This window comes from Metopolophium dirhodum, chromosome 1 (genome assembly GCF_019925205.1).
Source record: "Metopolophium dirhodum isolate CAU chromosome 1, ASM1992520v1, whole genome shotgun sequence".
Taxonomy (NCBI): domain Eukaryota; kingdom Metazoa; phylum Arthropoda; class Insecta; order Hemiptera; family Aphididae; genus Metopolophium; species Metopolophium dirhodum.
In genome coordinates this window covers 144,012,354-144,027,908 of record NC_083560.1, presented here as the reverse complement: position 1 = coordinate 144,027,908, position 15,555 = coordinate 144,012,354, and the positions used below count along the sequence as shown (strand labels likewise).

At 25.9% G+C, this 15,555-nt stretch overlaps 1 protein-coding gene across 1 annotated transcript; it reads left to right on the top strand.

Annotated features, from left to right (window-relative positions):
- The first annotated feature begins 12,462 nt into the window (after nt 1-12,462).
- On the top strand, nt 12,463-14,078 carry LOC132933055 (uncharacterized). Its single transcript, XM_060999390.1, is given in 6 exon segments — nt 12,463-12,557; nt 12,632-12,783; nt 12,862-12,990; nt 13,135-13,311; nt 13,314-13,476; nt 13,547-14,078. Coding segments are annotated over 6 exon segments (1,248 nt in total).
- The last annotated feature ends 1,477 nt before the right edge of the window (nt 14,079-15,555 follow it).

Here is a 15,555-nt window from a genome sequence, read left to right as displayed (position 1 = left end):
TCCCAAATTCTTTTATAAATAGATGGGCATCATAACCTGAAAGATTATGAAAAACAATTGGAATAAAACGTGGATTTTGGTAGTTAAGATTACAGATAGAATGTGCTGCTCCTCTATATTCTCCAGTTAAGTGGTCATGATCCCGAACTTTTCTCATATTTTTATTTTTATTTTCTATTTCGTTTTTAAGTTTATCTTCATACAATTTAAATTTTTTAACATCATCAGTATTTTTATAATATTTAATAGTGTCTTTAATTATTTTAAGATCATCTTCATGCAATTTTAATTTTTTAACATCATCAGTATTTTTATAATATTCAATATTATCATTAATTATTTTAAGATCATCTTCATACAATTTAATTTTTTTAACATCATCAGTATTTTTATAATATTCAATAGTGTTTTTATATATTTTAAATTTTTTCTCTAACATTGGAGGTATTTCACTTAAATATCTTTCACAAATATGACATTTATTAGATTTATTATAATAATTATTTAATTGTTCTGCATTCAATTATTTCATAGGAACTATTTTATCATATATTTCAGAAATACTTATTTCTTCATTTTTCATACATTCATAAAATACTTGAGCTACGTTTGGACCAGAATATGTTACAGGAGGTTTATAATCACCATTACTATATTTAATATAATAACAAAAATTATTGGGTATATGTTTCTGATAACAATTAGTAAAAGACTCTGTATCATTTGGTTGACAAGTATATATTGGTTTAAGAGTACATTCATAGTCAGCAAAAACCACAAAAGGTACTCTTAAGGAATTATTATATTTTTCAAATACTAAAGTTTTATTATAGGGTTTTGGTAGAACTATTTTAGCAGCTTTATTATTAGCACAATAATGTTTATGTTCATTTAACTTATTTTCTGTATCAAAACTATTTAAACACATTTTACATATTTTTCTTTTATGACCATCTTTTGTCATTTGACTTCCACAAAGTTTCCATAAATCCTTAATCCAACAATAATGACCTTTATTCTCATTATCCTCTCTTAAATACATCAAATCTATATGATTTGTTTTTTCATTTATAGTTACTTCTAATGGTACAATTATATGCTTATTTTTACTTTTTTCTTCTAGGTAGTAAATATTAACAGATAAATTGTTAATTAATTTAACAAATTTTGGAACATCTTTGGTACTTACTGGAAATTCTATTTTAGATTTTTTAATTACATCATCATATTCATTTTCCCATTTTTTATATTTTGTAACTCTTTGTCCATCTTTTTTAGCAGGATGTAAAGCTGAGAGTATTGCCCAAAGAAAACATTTATCATCTTCATTTTTAACATTTATAATAGCATGTTTATCTCCAATGTTTTTAGGTAATTCAATATATGAAGAACCCTTAAAAGGAACATATTTATTTATATTTATTCCCAAACTTAAAATTTCATGAAGTCTCCATTGAGAACCTTTCAATATAAAATCTTCTTCTTCTTGTACAATTTTAATTTTTACTTCTGTATAAAAATCATTTAAGTTAGAATTTTTTGTTAAGATTATATTTTGTGTTTTAAAATTTTTTTCCTCATATTCCATATTTTCTTCACTATTACCTCTCTTATATATAGCAAATAACCAAATATTAACTTTTAAATTTTTCTTTTTTAATTCATGTTTAACTCGTCCTATTACTGGATTATCTAAACGATTTAAAAATGTTTGTATATCTTTAATAAAATTTTGAAAATGTATCTATAACAGTTAATATATAAGAATAACCCTCATTTTCATCAGAATAATTTCTCATTATAACTAAATCAGCAGCCCATAAATCATCAATACCTTTAGTAATTATTCTTCGTTTAGGAAATTTTTTTCTAACTGGTTTATGAAGTTCTTTAGCTAATATCATTTTATCTGTATCATTTAATTTTTTATTGGAAATATTATGTCCAATTGTAGGATTTTTTATAAATTTACTTTTATTTGTGTTACAGTTGAAACATTTTGATGAAATTCTCCATCTACCATTAACTGTTTGAATTTTAGTTGCATTAATATTTTTTGTTTGAATTTTACATTTAAGACAATATATAGTTTCGTTCATTTTTTATATTTATATTGAAAAAAATTTTTTAAATAGAAAATTTTTAAAAAAATTATTGAAAATAAAAAAATTTATATTTTCTAATATAAATAAGAAATGGAAATGGAAAACTTTAAAGATGCTTTAAATAAAATGAACAATGGATATACATTTATAAAATTTAATGATTTGGAACAAGGAAAACCATACACAGTAAATAAGTTCATAAAGATTGATACAAAGTTTGGAAAAAGAGTAAGTGTTGTATTAAACGATGAATATATGTTAAATTTACCAGAAAGATATAAGAATGAATTTACAGAAAACAAAATAACATGGTATAATACATGTTCGGAAACAAAATTGAATCTTATTTATAATTGTGAAAAAATTTTAAAGAATGGGAAAACAAGACATGATTTTAATTTTAAATAAAAAATAAATTTACTTTTATAAATGGTATTTATAAAAGTTAAAAAGGGTTGTATTAATTTAAACAAAACTATTCACAATGATGATGGTGATCATTTTTTAGGTCTCTATTCAATAGTTTTGAAAGGCAACAATTTTTTTAATATTGAATCAGACTGTTGTATAAAAATTAAACAGAATATAATACATATAAAAACAGGTAGATATAGTATTGAACAATTGAATAAAGAAATAGAACCACTTATTATATCATTTTCTGATGAAACTAATAGAATTACAATTAAATCTCCTTGTTATTATAAATTAGATGAAAAATTAAAAAAATATTTAGGTTTCGAAAACAGTGAAATTGATTTTTCAATGACAAGTGAGAAAAAAATGTATTATCCTATTGATGGTGAATATTATATAAATATTGAAAAAGAATGTGAATTTAGATTAGGTCGAAATGGTCAAATCCCACTAGGTACAATATCTATAGGTATTTATTCAATAGGCGAAATTGAAAATTTATTTAATTCATTCGGAACTAAATTTGTGGCTAATTTTCCTAAAATAAATCTTGAAATAAATAACAATTTATTAAAAATAACTGCTTCAATCGGTCTGTGCTTTGATGAATATTTGTCAAATTGTTTAGGTTTTGATTTTATAAGACGTTTGTTCCCTATTAATAAAACATGGCCTAAATGGAAAGAAATAGAATCAGGTGTTGAGTATATACACTCAGATATTACTTATACGGTAATAGGAAAAAAAAATCCAAAATTTTACACTCAAGATTTCTTAAAAGAAATAAAAGGTATTATTTCTAATGAAAATAGTAAAATAGAATTAAAAGGAAATTATTCAATTAATCATTTAAATAGTTTATTCAATTCGATTATGAAGTTTGAAAATAATAGTGATTGTATTAAAATAACAACAAAAGATTATTTTTCATTTGATAAAGATTTAAATTTAAGTTTAGGATTGAATGATACAATACATACACATTATGGAGAAAATTCATCATTAAATAATAACAACAAAATATTAGAAGTACATTGTAATATAATTGAAGAATCTATTACACATCATATTGATGAGCTATCTCATTATGATGAAGTTTTATTTTTATTTCAATATAATTCTAATAGTGCTTTGATTAAACCTCATAAAATGATATATAGACCAGTGAGTAAAAATCGATTTCAAAAGATAAAAATTTATATTTTAGATTTGAAAGGTAATATTGTTAATTTTGATGAAGAATTTATTGGTGTTCTTGATCTAATCAAAAAATAAATATGAAAAGTTGCCCTTGGAATTCCGAGGGCAACTTTTTTTTCAAGATAAAATATCTTGAAAAATTAAAGTATGGAACGATTTTTTTTAAAAACTTTCATCAACTATTCCTCTTTCAATATCAAACGTATACACTGCACTAGAAATTAAACAAACATAACAAATTGTGTTCTCAGGTAAATTTTTACTGAAATCTACGTTTAAAATTAGTGTACAGTTGGTGACCGCAATTTGACTTTGATGTCTACTCATGTTAACAACAAAAAATGGTCTCTTTTTAAACATTTGTTTATCTAAATACATTAGTGGATTTTCTTCATGTGATTTATAATAGGTTTTTTTATAACTCATATGATCTTCATATGCTTGACAAAATTTCATATCATTAAAATCAAGATTTTGCAATTCATTAGGATATTTTTTTCCATTAACTTTAAAAGAATAATTTACAACATTACAATCATCAAAAAAAGCAGCATTACTATCTTGATTGTCTAGTTTTTTTTTTTGAAAATAAACAACACCAAAAAATGGATGTTCATTATTTCGATAATTAGGTGATAAATCGCATCTTATATTTTTTCCAGTAAGATTTCTGATTTCAATACATTGCCATTTTTTAAAATCTAAAATAAACGGTTTCTTAATTAATTCATCAACTATTTGAATTTTTGTTATTTCATCATATTCTATTGTTTGCATTTGAACTTTTAATTCTAAAATATTAACTTTACCACGTTTTGCTTTAACATTTTTTGACTCTGCTGTAGCTTCAGTGTTTGTTTCTAGAATCAATGCATCATCATCAGTGTTTCTTGTAAAAATTATTTCAAATCTAGCATTGTAAATTTGTTTTATATCTTTCATTGACCCTAAACCTAAGTGTGATAAAGGAATGATGAGTTCGACACTTCCTCCCCCTTCAGATGTAGATTGAAATCCTGAATTTTGTGTAGGACCATTTCCATCAACAGCATAACTCATATAACCTTTTACTGTACTTAGTCTTCCAGTATTCTCACTTTCATCTATAATTTTATTATTTAATTTAATTGTAATTTTTTGAAACAAAAATGCTCCACCATTATCAGATAACATAACATTAGATTTTGCTGGATATTTAGTACCATCTTCTTGTACATATTCAAGTAATAAATAAAGTTTTGAATTTTTAACATTCAGAAATTTATCTTTACCATCTACTATAACTATTGTATTTCGGTTTGGTTTATTTAATTCTGTTGTGATTTGAGGTATATAACTTTCATATTGGCTATTTATTATATAATTATCATATTTATTTAAAATATTTTCCATTTTCTTATTTATATTACCAAATATATATTTTTTTTTAAATAAATGGATAAAGTAAAAGTAAAATTTTTTATTGAAGATGAAAATAAAAAAAAATCTTTATTTGAATTACCTTCACGTGTTTTAATTATAGGACCATCTGGTTGTGGTAAAACAAACTTGTTGTATAATCTGATTATAAATTATTGGATTCCTTATTTAAATCTATATATTTTTACAAAAAATATTGATCAACCAGTCTATAAATATATTAAAAAAATATTTGATGATATACCTTCTATAAACACACATTTTTCTAATAATGAAATAATATCTGTAGATGATTGTGAAGAAAATAGTTTAGTGATTTTTGATGATTTTCTAAAAGAAAAACAAGACATGATAATTGAATATTTTATAAGATCAAGATCAAAGAATATTAGTGTTATTTATTTAACACAAAGTTATACTTCAGTAGATATAAAAACAATAAGAAATAATTTGAATGTTTTAATTGTTTTTAATCAATCAAATTATTATATTGAAAAAATATGGTCCGATTTGATTAGTGAAGATGTACCTTTAGAAAAATTTAAAGAAATTAATAGAACTTATTGTAAAAAATATGATAAAAAAAGTAAAATAAAATCATATGGTTTCATAACAATAGACTTGATAAAAAATGTAATCTATGACAGTAAAGGTAATACGATTTTATATATCGATGAATGATTATGTTTTATTTTTATTTTGTATAATAAATGGATATTAAACAAATTCAAAAAGAATTTTAAAAAAAAATTAAAAAAAATGTTACATTTGAAGATCAAAAACAAAACAATTCCAAGGTAGGAAATAATTTAAAAAACACATCAGATGTAAAGATTCAGACAATAATTAATACTAAAAAAAAATTACAAAATAGATTTAAAGATAAATTTTTTAAACCTAATGAAAAAGAGACTGTTATTATAAAAAAAGATGATGAAGATGAAGATAATATTAAAAAAGAAAAAAAACAACATAAATCTACAGATTTAAATAAAATAATTAATATTCAAAAAAATTTACAGGATAGATTTAGAAATACAGTTGTAAAACAAAAACATGTAATTGAAGAACAACAAAAAAAGTTTGGACCAATAATAAACGCATTAACAAATGTTAATACAACAATGAATGCAGTTAAAGATGTTGCTATTAAAACTGAAGGAGACATTCAAAAATTAAATAAACCCTATTATTATCAACCTAGAAATCCAGAATTAAAAAGATTAACAAGTTCAGAAGAGACTTTTGGAACTCCAAAATATTCTAGTCAAAAATCAACAAGTAATTCTCCATTACCTAAAAATGTTATAAACTTAGGTGCTATTTCGACAAGATATTTACCAACTGTAAAAGATACTAATTCTTTTGGAATATATTATAATAAAGAAGATGATATTCATATGATTGGAAAAGATAAAATAAATTTTGAAAATGATAATATAATTTTAAATGGAAAAACATATACAGGAACTCTAGGTTTGTGGAGATTATTAACTCATGTAGATACTACCAATCCGAAATTTTATACAGATGATGATTTTAATATTTATAAAAATATATTAATTGAAACTAATTCTATATATCAAAACAATGATCCTTCAACGAAAAGAGCTAAATCAAGTCGTGGTGAAAAATATAATGATATGATTAAAAACATTTGGAGAGAAATGAATGGAATTAAAACGAATGAAAATGATGAAGAAACTACGGATAATAAAAAGAAAGAAACTACTGATAATAAAAAAAATAATAAAAAAATTAATAAAAAGAAAGAAAATAATGATGATAATGAAATTATGGAAAAGAAAGAAAATAATGAAATATTAGCTGAAGATAATCAAATAGGGGAGGGTTTAAAGAAATACACAGAAAATCGTATTGAATATCGTTATATTAGTAATGTAAACCAAGTTATAGATAATTTACAGTTTATTTCTGCAGAGGAAAGAGCTGGAAATAATAATTTTAAAAACGAAAAACTTGGTATTCTTCATTTGTTTAAAATAATTATGGAAAACCATATTGATACTCCTGAAGGTATTGAATATTTACTAAAATATGTAACTTGTTTACCAAATGATGTGAAAAATATATCAAAAGAAAAAATAATTAAACGTATACATTATATATCAATTGAAGAAAGTACAGGAAATAATATTTACCATGATGAAAAACTTGATATTCTTAATATTTGTATTAGAGAAATGGAAAAATTAATTGATATACCTATTATTGGTGCAGATTATTTATCATCATATGTTTCATGTTTACCAAAGAAAATTATTACAGGTTCAGGAATTGTTAATTTTCTTTTGAATTGTTCAAGTTTACCTCAAATACATTGGCCTGGTTATAATTATTTAGGACCGGGAACAAAGTTAGAAAAAAATAAAAAACCTATAAACAAATTAGATGAAGCTGCGAGAGAACATGATTATTTTTATAAAGATAATAAAGATACTAAAACAAGACATATTGCTGATAAAATTTTAGAACAAAAAGCAATGGAAAGATTTTATGATCCTCATAGTTCTATAGGTGAAAAAACTGCAGCCATTTTTACAGCAAATGTAATGAATGTTAAAAGACGATTTGGAATGAATTTAATTTAATTTATTTTTTTGTATTATAAAATGAATCTAAATTTAAATAAAAAACAATTTAATAAAATATTGGAAGCTCATAAAAATAATAAAGATGTATCAATTCTAATTGAAAATAATCAAATTGATAGTGGAAAACATAAATTTATTCTTGAGCCAGAACAAATAAGAAAATTAAAAAACGCTAAAAAAAATAATACCAGATCAAGATTAGAACTTAAACATGTTCAAATTAAAAAAGGTGGATTTTTACCAATAGCTATTGCTGTGATTGAAGGTTTAAGTGCTGCGGCTGCAGGTGCAAGTGCAGTTTATACAGCAATAACTGATGCTAAACATAAAAAAAAATTGGAAGAAGAAACAATTCGACATAATAAAGAGATGGAAAAAATTAGATCACAAGGTTCTGGTTTGAAAAAAAAAAAAAAAAATATTGAAAAAAAAATTAAAAAAATGAATAAATTTGAAATAAAAACATTTAGAAATAATATTGAAAAATTTGAAGGTATTTATACACGGTTTTGGATTAAAGAAAATAATATAAAAATTGACCCATTGAGTAATATAGATATAAATTACTTTGGAAATAAAATAAAAAATTATAGAGGGTGTTTTATATTAAATGAATTACCTACAACACCATGGGAAAATGAATGTGGAGTATTTAATTTAAATGATTCTACTCAAAATGGTTCTCATTGGGTTGCATGGAAAAAAATAAACAATACATTTAAAATATATTTTGACCCATTTGGTCATATAGTTGGTGAGCCACCAAAAGAATTTTTAAAATATTTGGGTAAAGATAATCTTTTTTGTACTGTTTCCCAATTTCAATACTATAATGATCCACCTATATGTGGTCATTTATGTTTAGAATTTATTGAAAATTATAAAAAATTTATTTAAATATCATAATTTTTTTTAATAGAAATATTTCTATTAAAAAATAACGAGTTAACGAGTCGTTTTTTTACGTTAACGAGTCGTTTTTTACGTTAACGAGTCGTTTTTTTTTACGTTTACGAGTCGTTTTTTTTACGTTTACGAGTCGTTTTTTTACGTTAACGAGTCGTTGATGTACTCATATGTATGTTTTAATAATTCGTTGTTAAAAAAAATATATTTATATTATAATGAAATTAAACTTTCACTAAACAAACTACGTAAATTAATACAAGAGGAATTACATGATTCGAATAATAATAATTAAAGTGTAATGACCTAGTTTTAATAATAATATGTAACTCGACTGATTATTTTTTAACATCCTGTTGTGGAATGTTATCAGCTGACTACTATACAATGTGAAGTATACAGTGTGATGTATACAGTGTGAAGTATACAGCGTGGTATAATTATACTAGTTTAATTTTATTTAAATAGTGTTACATAGTATACATTACATGCCTAAGCATTGTGGCGCGGTGGGTTTTGAGACTGAACATATTAGGTTCGAATCTGACTGCAGCAGATTTGTTCCTACTGTGTTTGTTCTCGTAGTAGGATTTGAAATTAGGTGGGGGGCATTATAAAGCCGGCAATTGTAGCGCTTCGGGCGATTGGTGATCTACATGCGAATGTAGGTTGTCACGTGGTGCGGCCTACGTTGTCACCTTGATTTGTATCTACCTCAGTCTTGTTCCAAGGCTGACGTATATAATGTCCACCTCTGACTTTAAATTCTACAAATAAATACCTGTCTAACCCACCACGTCACAGTGCTTAGGTAATAAAAGATATCTCTGTTGTACAGACAACCAGTTAAAAAAATAAAAAATAAAAAATAAAAAAAAAAAGTGAGAGGTGGCCACCATTCTGGATGTCTGTACAACACAGATATTTTGCAAATTTTTTGCATTTTTTTATTAATAATGAGTTCGTATAATTATACAAAGTTAAATATTACAAGTCCTATATTTCATTTAATATTTGATATTATCATGTCGGATCAACACAGATGTGTTTTATATGCTTATCTACACTACATATTAAAAGTTTACCCCCCGCTTCATATTTTTCATTTAAGTATAACTCCGTTGCTATTTATGTTAGAATCTTCATTTTTACATTAAACATTTTTGATTTTAATTCTTTATAAGTCCCCCTCATAGTATCATAGTGTAAAATTGTTTTCAAAGATTTTTGGATTTTAATAACACGTGCCCAATTCGGGTGAGTGTTAAATATCATATTTTTTTTAATAAAACAATTCTATTAAAAATTAAATTAATTAAATTATTATATTCTAAGCATTTTGTGATCGGAATCTGTACCTCCCATACCAAGACAACATATTTTAATATTTCCTAAATCTTGAACAACACAAATATCATGAAGATATTTGAAAAAATAAGTACCAGTTGTATTTATTAAATCATTAGCAATTTTACAAATTTCAAGCCATGTTGGTGATTCTAGTATTTTAGAAGCATAAGGTTTTCCATTTCCAGAAATATTGTGTCCATGATCGACAATTAAAATATTTCCTTTAATTGGAATTTTATTTAGATTATATTTCATAATTTTAATATTTTTATTTTTATTAGTATTATAGTATTCAAATTTACAAAACTTAACAAAGATTTCATTATTTAATATTGAGTTTTCTATTTCGTTTTGCATTTCATTTTTTTGTAATTTATTAAAATCATTGATAGTTGTTTCCATTATTTTATTATTTATTATATTTTTAATTTTTAAATTAATTTTTTAAATTTCTTTTTAATACATTTTGCAATTAAATATGCTATTTCGATTTTTATTTTTGATAGAACAATTCTATTAAAAAATATTTTAATTATTATTGCATTTCATAAGTTTTGCGAAAAATATTTTAATTATTATTGCATTTCGATTTTCTGATCTTTTTGCACATTGTTTTCTTTGTGATCTTTTATTGATATAATATGGACTGCGCCAGGAATGGTATATATATACTACTCACAGGGTTATCAATTTAATGTAACACTTATTATTTCGAAAAGTTGTAACTTTTTAACATTTTTTAGATTCTGAGCGGAGCGATGAATGTATTGTTTTTACAATGACTTGTGTTTGTTTTTTTTTTTGTGTCTCACGATAAATAGTCGAAATAATGATTTTACTATAATCTTCAACTTCAGTATTTTGTTGGATGGGAAAGAGAGGTGCTTGGGAAGGTCAAAATTTAAAATTCTCAATAGTTTTCAAAAGCGCCGGGAAAAACAAAAGTAAAATTAATGAAAAATGGGAATTTTTACGCAAAAACGATTTTGGTTTTTGGTGTAACTCTAAAATCTTTCACGTATATACATGAAATTTTTACTGGTTATTTATATTTGAATTTTCTAGATAGGATGAAATTTTCAAAATTTTCAAAATATTTTGATTTGCTTTGAACTGTTTAGGAATATTTTTAGTTTCCAGTTTTATTAGTATTTTTTTCTATGAATATCAATAAAACTTTATTTGTTGGGTAAAAAGCTTGAAAATTGAATACAAGGCTCTTACTATATTGTTACAATGACATTTGAAAAATATTAAGAATCCTTATGCTCGGGCCACACGATGCGCACAACGCCGCATTGCGTTGTGACCGGATGCGTTTAACAATATTTTTTAAATTTTGTTATACATTTTACTTTAAACTTGAGAACTCAAAATCAATTTAGAATGAAATTTTAGTTCAGTTTCAATGTTATTTTGGTATTACAAGGTCGACAGTCGATACCATGTCCAATAAAAGATTGTTAAACGTGTTGTGTGCAACAGATGCCCCTGGAAAATTTGATGAACCTACTCCTTCAAAACGAAGATATTGGTACATCCCTTAAGTTCCGATAGAGAAAAAAATTTGAACTTTTTAGAATTTTATCAAAATACACGAAAGCACCCCAAAAAGTTTTTCGAGTATTATCGAATGTCGGTCAAGTCATTAGATGAACTCTTGCTGTTCGGTAATTCGAAGATAAAGTGGACTGTAATTATTAGGATAAAGGTTACATAATAAATCAAGCTTGAGGTTTTCGTTTACTGATTTTACGGACTACTATTCAATCTAAAAAGAAACAAAATAAAAATTGGGGCACAAATGAGTGCTGGCCAGCGAGGAATAACTAATAAAACATTCACAATAATTCTGAGTAATAAATAAATAATAAGAGAACCGTGTTGTTGAAGACGGCGGTGGTGTTGCACTGACGTTTACAGGCGACGACGGTGACGGTGACCCACGGGTGCCAGCTTGGACGTTGATTGTCTACGGTGACGGTGATAGGTAACGACCACAAATTAAGATATACAGGATACCGAACGAACGTATGATAAGTGAGGCCCGAACCTTCTCACTTGTTGGCAGGGCCACTAACACCATCTAGACAAACTATGTCAATATTTATTTTCCCTCTGATTTTGAATTTTGAAATTATACCAGGGGTAGGACACTTCTCGGCGGCGGGCTGATAATAGAGAATCAACCACTGCAGGTCCGCAGTAGGGGCATGTATCTGGGAAAATATGAAATTTTAACGTTTTCATTTTTGGTAGCACTGAATTTTCCATGATGTTTGTTTGTGCTTTGACTTTTTGACTAGTCACTAGTGACGAACTGACTAGTACGCGTCTACGCTATTACCTATTACATTCTGTGCTGCAATTGAGTGCTGAAAATTGTGCTTATACCGAGCCTTTTTTTTGTATTTTATATTTTTTGTGCGATTTATATTTATATAATTATCATGGTGTATGTATGCCTTGTGAAAGGTTGTATAAATTTGTATAAGTACACCGCAAAGAAGTGTAAACTGTTTAAGTTCCATAAAGATGAATGTATGTAAGTAGAACGTTAGCTATTACTAATAATTATTGCGTATCAATATTTGTATCTAATTATTAACACCATTTTAGGTCGAAGCAATGGTTGATAAATTGTAGTCGAGAAGATTTAATTGGAAAATCATTGACATTCTTTAAGGTCTGTTCAGATCATTTCCTGGAGTGCATGTACAAAAACATAGGAAAAAAAGTTCTACTGCGCCATGCTGTTCCTACTGACATCAGTAATTACAATTTTACCTAATGTGTGATATTGAATATTTTATCTTATACTGACATTTTTTTTATATATATGTATATAGCTATAATTCCTAAAGAAGATCCTTGCAATTCTACGACATGTCTAGATACAAGTATTTCAGATCCAATATTTAATGCTTCAGTTTCTTCAAGTACACCATTAAAACAAAAGGAGTCTTTTTCTATTGCTTGTAAGTTTTTGTAATTATGTTAATATTATTGCTTTATTAATATTACATACTATTGAATTTTCCAATATTTTAGTAAGTCAAAAAAAAATATAAATAATTTACTGTATGAAAACTAAAAATGATTTTAATTTGCATTTTTTCTAGGTTCGGCATCTCAAAGTTCATCTCATTCGGCCGATCAATCAATTTCCTCATCTACACAAACAACTCAATATCTCACATTACATACACCTAGAAAACAAAAGTGTAGAGCTCAACTTCAAACTATTAAAAATAAATACGAACAATTAGAACAAAAATTTGAAGCATTGAGTCAAGAAGTACACAGAAAAATTGTGAAAATGAAATAGATGTTACCTCAGTCGATTTATTTAATCGAGTTGTTGAAGCACATTTACCTCCGAACCTGAGCATGGTTATTAAACAGTACGTACACATGGGTAAGAGAAAACCTCAAGGCATGCGGTATTCTAATCAAATCAAGCAGTTGGCTCGAACTATATTTTTTTGGTCCTCGAATATACAATTTTTTAAAATCATTATTATTATTACCCAGTCCAAGAACTTTACGTAGAATAACACAGAAAATTAATATAGAGCCTGGATTAAATGATGTCATATTTGAAACCATTGAGTTGAAGATGAACAATTTAAAAGACGATTCAAAGAATTGTGTTTTATGTATTGATGAGATGTCAATTAAAACACATTTATTTTATAATTTGTCACATGATTATATTGTAGGATTTAATAATTTATACGATAGAAAAACATATGAGCCATCAAAGCATGTACTCTGTTTTATGTTAAGAAGCATAAATTATAATTGGAAGCAGCCTGTCGCATATTTTATAATCAACATTAGTTGTTCTGGGCTTCATCTACAAAATACTATATTTGCAGTTATTAGTCGTATTCAAAAGAAATCACTCAAGATTAGAGTATTAACAAGTGACCAAGGATCTAATTTTACCAGTTTTGCCAAGACAATGAATGTGTCATGTGAACACGTTCGTGAAGTTGGCCCCCCCACTTTGTCCCACAGACTTCAAACTGGTATCAAAATTTTGCAATTTTTATGCAATTAATTGCATGTCTCGCCAAAAAATTTGCAATTCGTCGTGGGGCCCGGAAATCCAAAAATACTTATGGGGGGTATAAGTTCACGCAGCCCCCCCAGGTGGTCCCACTGACTTCAAACTGGTATCAAAATTTTGCAATTTTTATGCAATTAATTGCATGTCTCGCCAAAAAAATTGCAATTCGTCGTGGGGACTGGAAATTCAAAAATACTTATGGGGGTATAAGTTCACACAGCCCCCCCACGTGGTCCCACAGACTTCAAACTGGTATCAAAATTTTGCAATTCTTATGCAATTAATTGCATGTCTCGCCAAAAAATTTGCAATTCGTCGTGGGGCCCGTAAATTCAAAAATAATTATGGTAGCCCCCCCACACAAATGATCCGAAACCAGCACAGTTAGTAAGCGGATAAATAGCAAAATAAATAGTAGTTAATCTATTATTGAAGTTGTCGACTTCAAATATTTATTTTTGCCGAATTTTTTTATTCAAAGATTTCCCATTTAACCTATAATTGGTATAAAAATAACAATAAACATAATTTTTTTTAAATATACTTGGTAACTATAACTAAAATTACCATAACGTAGGCTACACAGCCAATATTATGGTCTCACTGACTTCAAACTGGTATCGACATTTGGGAATTTTTCTTGGACTAATTGCATGTCTCTCGAAAAAAATTGCAATTCGTTTAGCGGATGGTAAAACACGAAATTGTGCGTGGAGTGCAATTGTATGCAGTCCCTTCACGTGGTCACAAAAATTTCAAACTGCTTTAGCAATATTTTACATAATTATATACCCATAGGCCATAATATTATAACTAGGTTAACAATTTCAATTCATAAAAAAACTATATACAATCATGGATAATAATATTACTGTTAAGTTGACTCTACACAGCGTTTGAAAAAAAAACAACGCCCATGAACATTTAAAATACTCAGTTTAATCCTATCCTACAGCCTTTGCTGGACAATTTTGACTTAAGGTCCTATTATATTTTTGCAACTTAGTAAAATATTTATGTAATTTTTTGTAAAGTCACCGATAAATTTATACTATGTCAGTACAATGGCCTAGTATGTTTAATGTTTATAATATAATTAATATAAAATATTTTGTAATATTATAAGCTATTCTACCATGTTAATACTCGTAATTCACATTCAAATAATTATATACAGTTATAATTTTAAAATAGTAGTATATTTTTTCTTGTTAAATATACCAACTAGTGTTATCAATTATGTTGTACAAACTACTAACAAAATCAAAAACATAAAAAATATTAAAAATAAAAATAACTTATATACTTATTGGTCTGTTTTATTTAACACTTAATATATACTAAACAATGCGGATTTGCCTTTTTTTCTCCTGTGGAAACAAACCGTTTAATTTTTTTTTGGAGATCATTATGAGATTCCCATATGCCATCAATTCTTCGAATATATGATATATAATGACCCATTCCA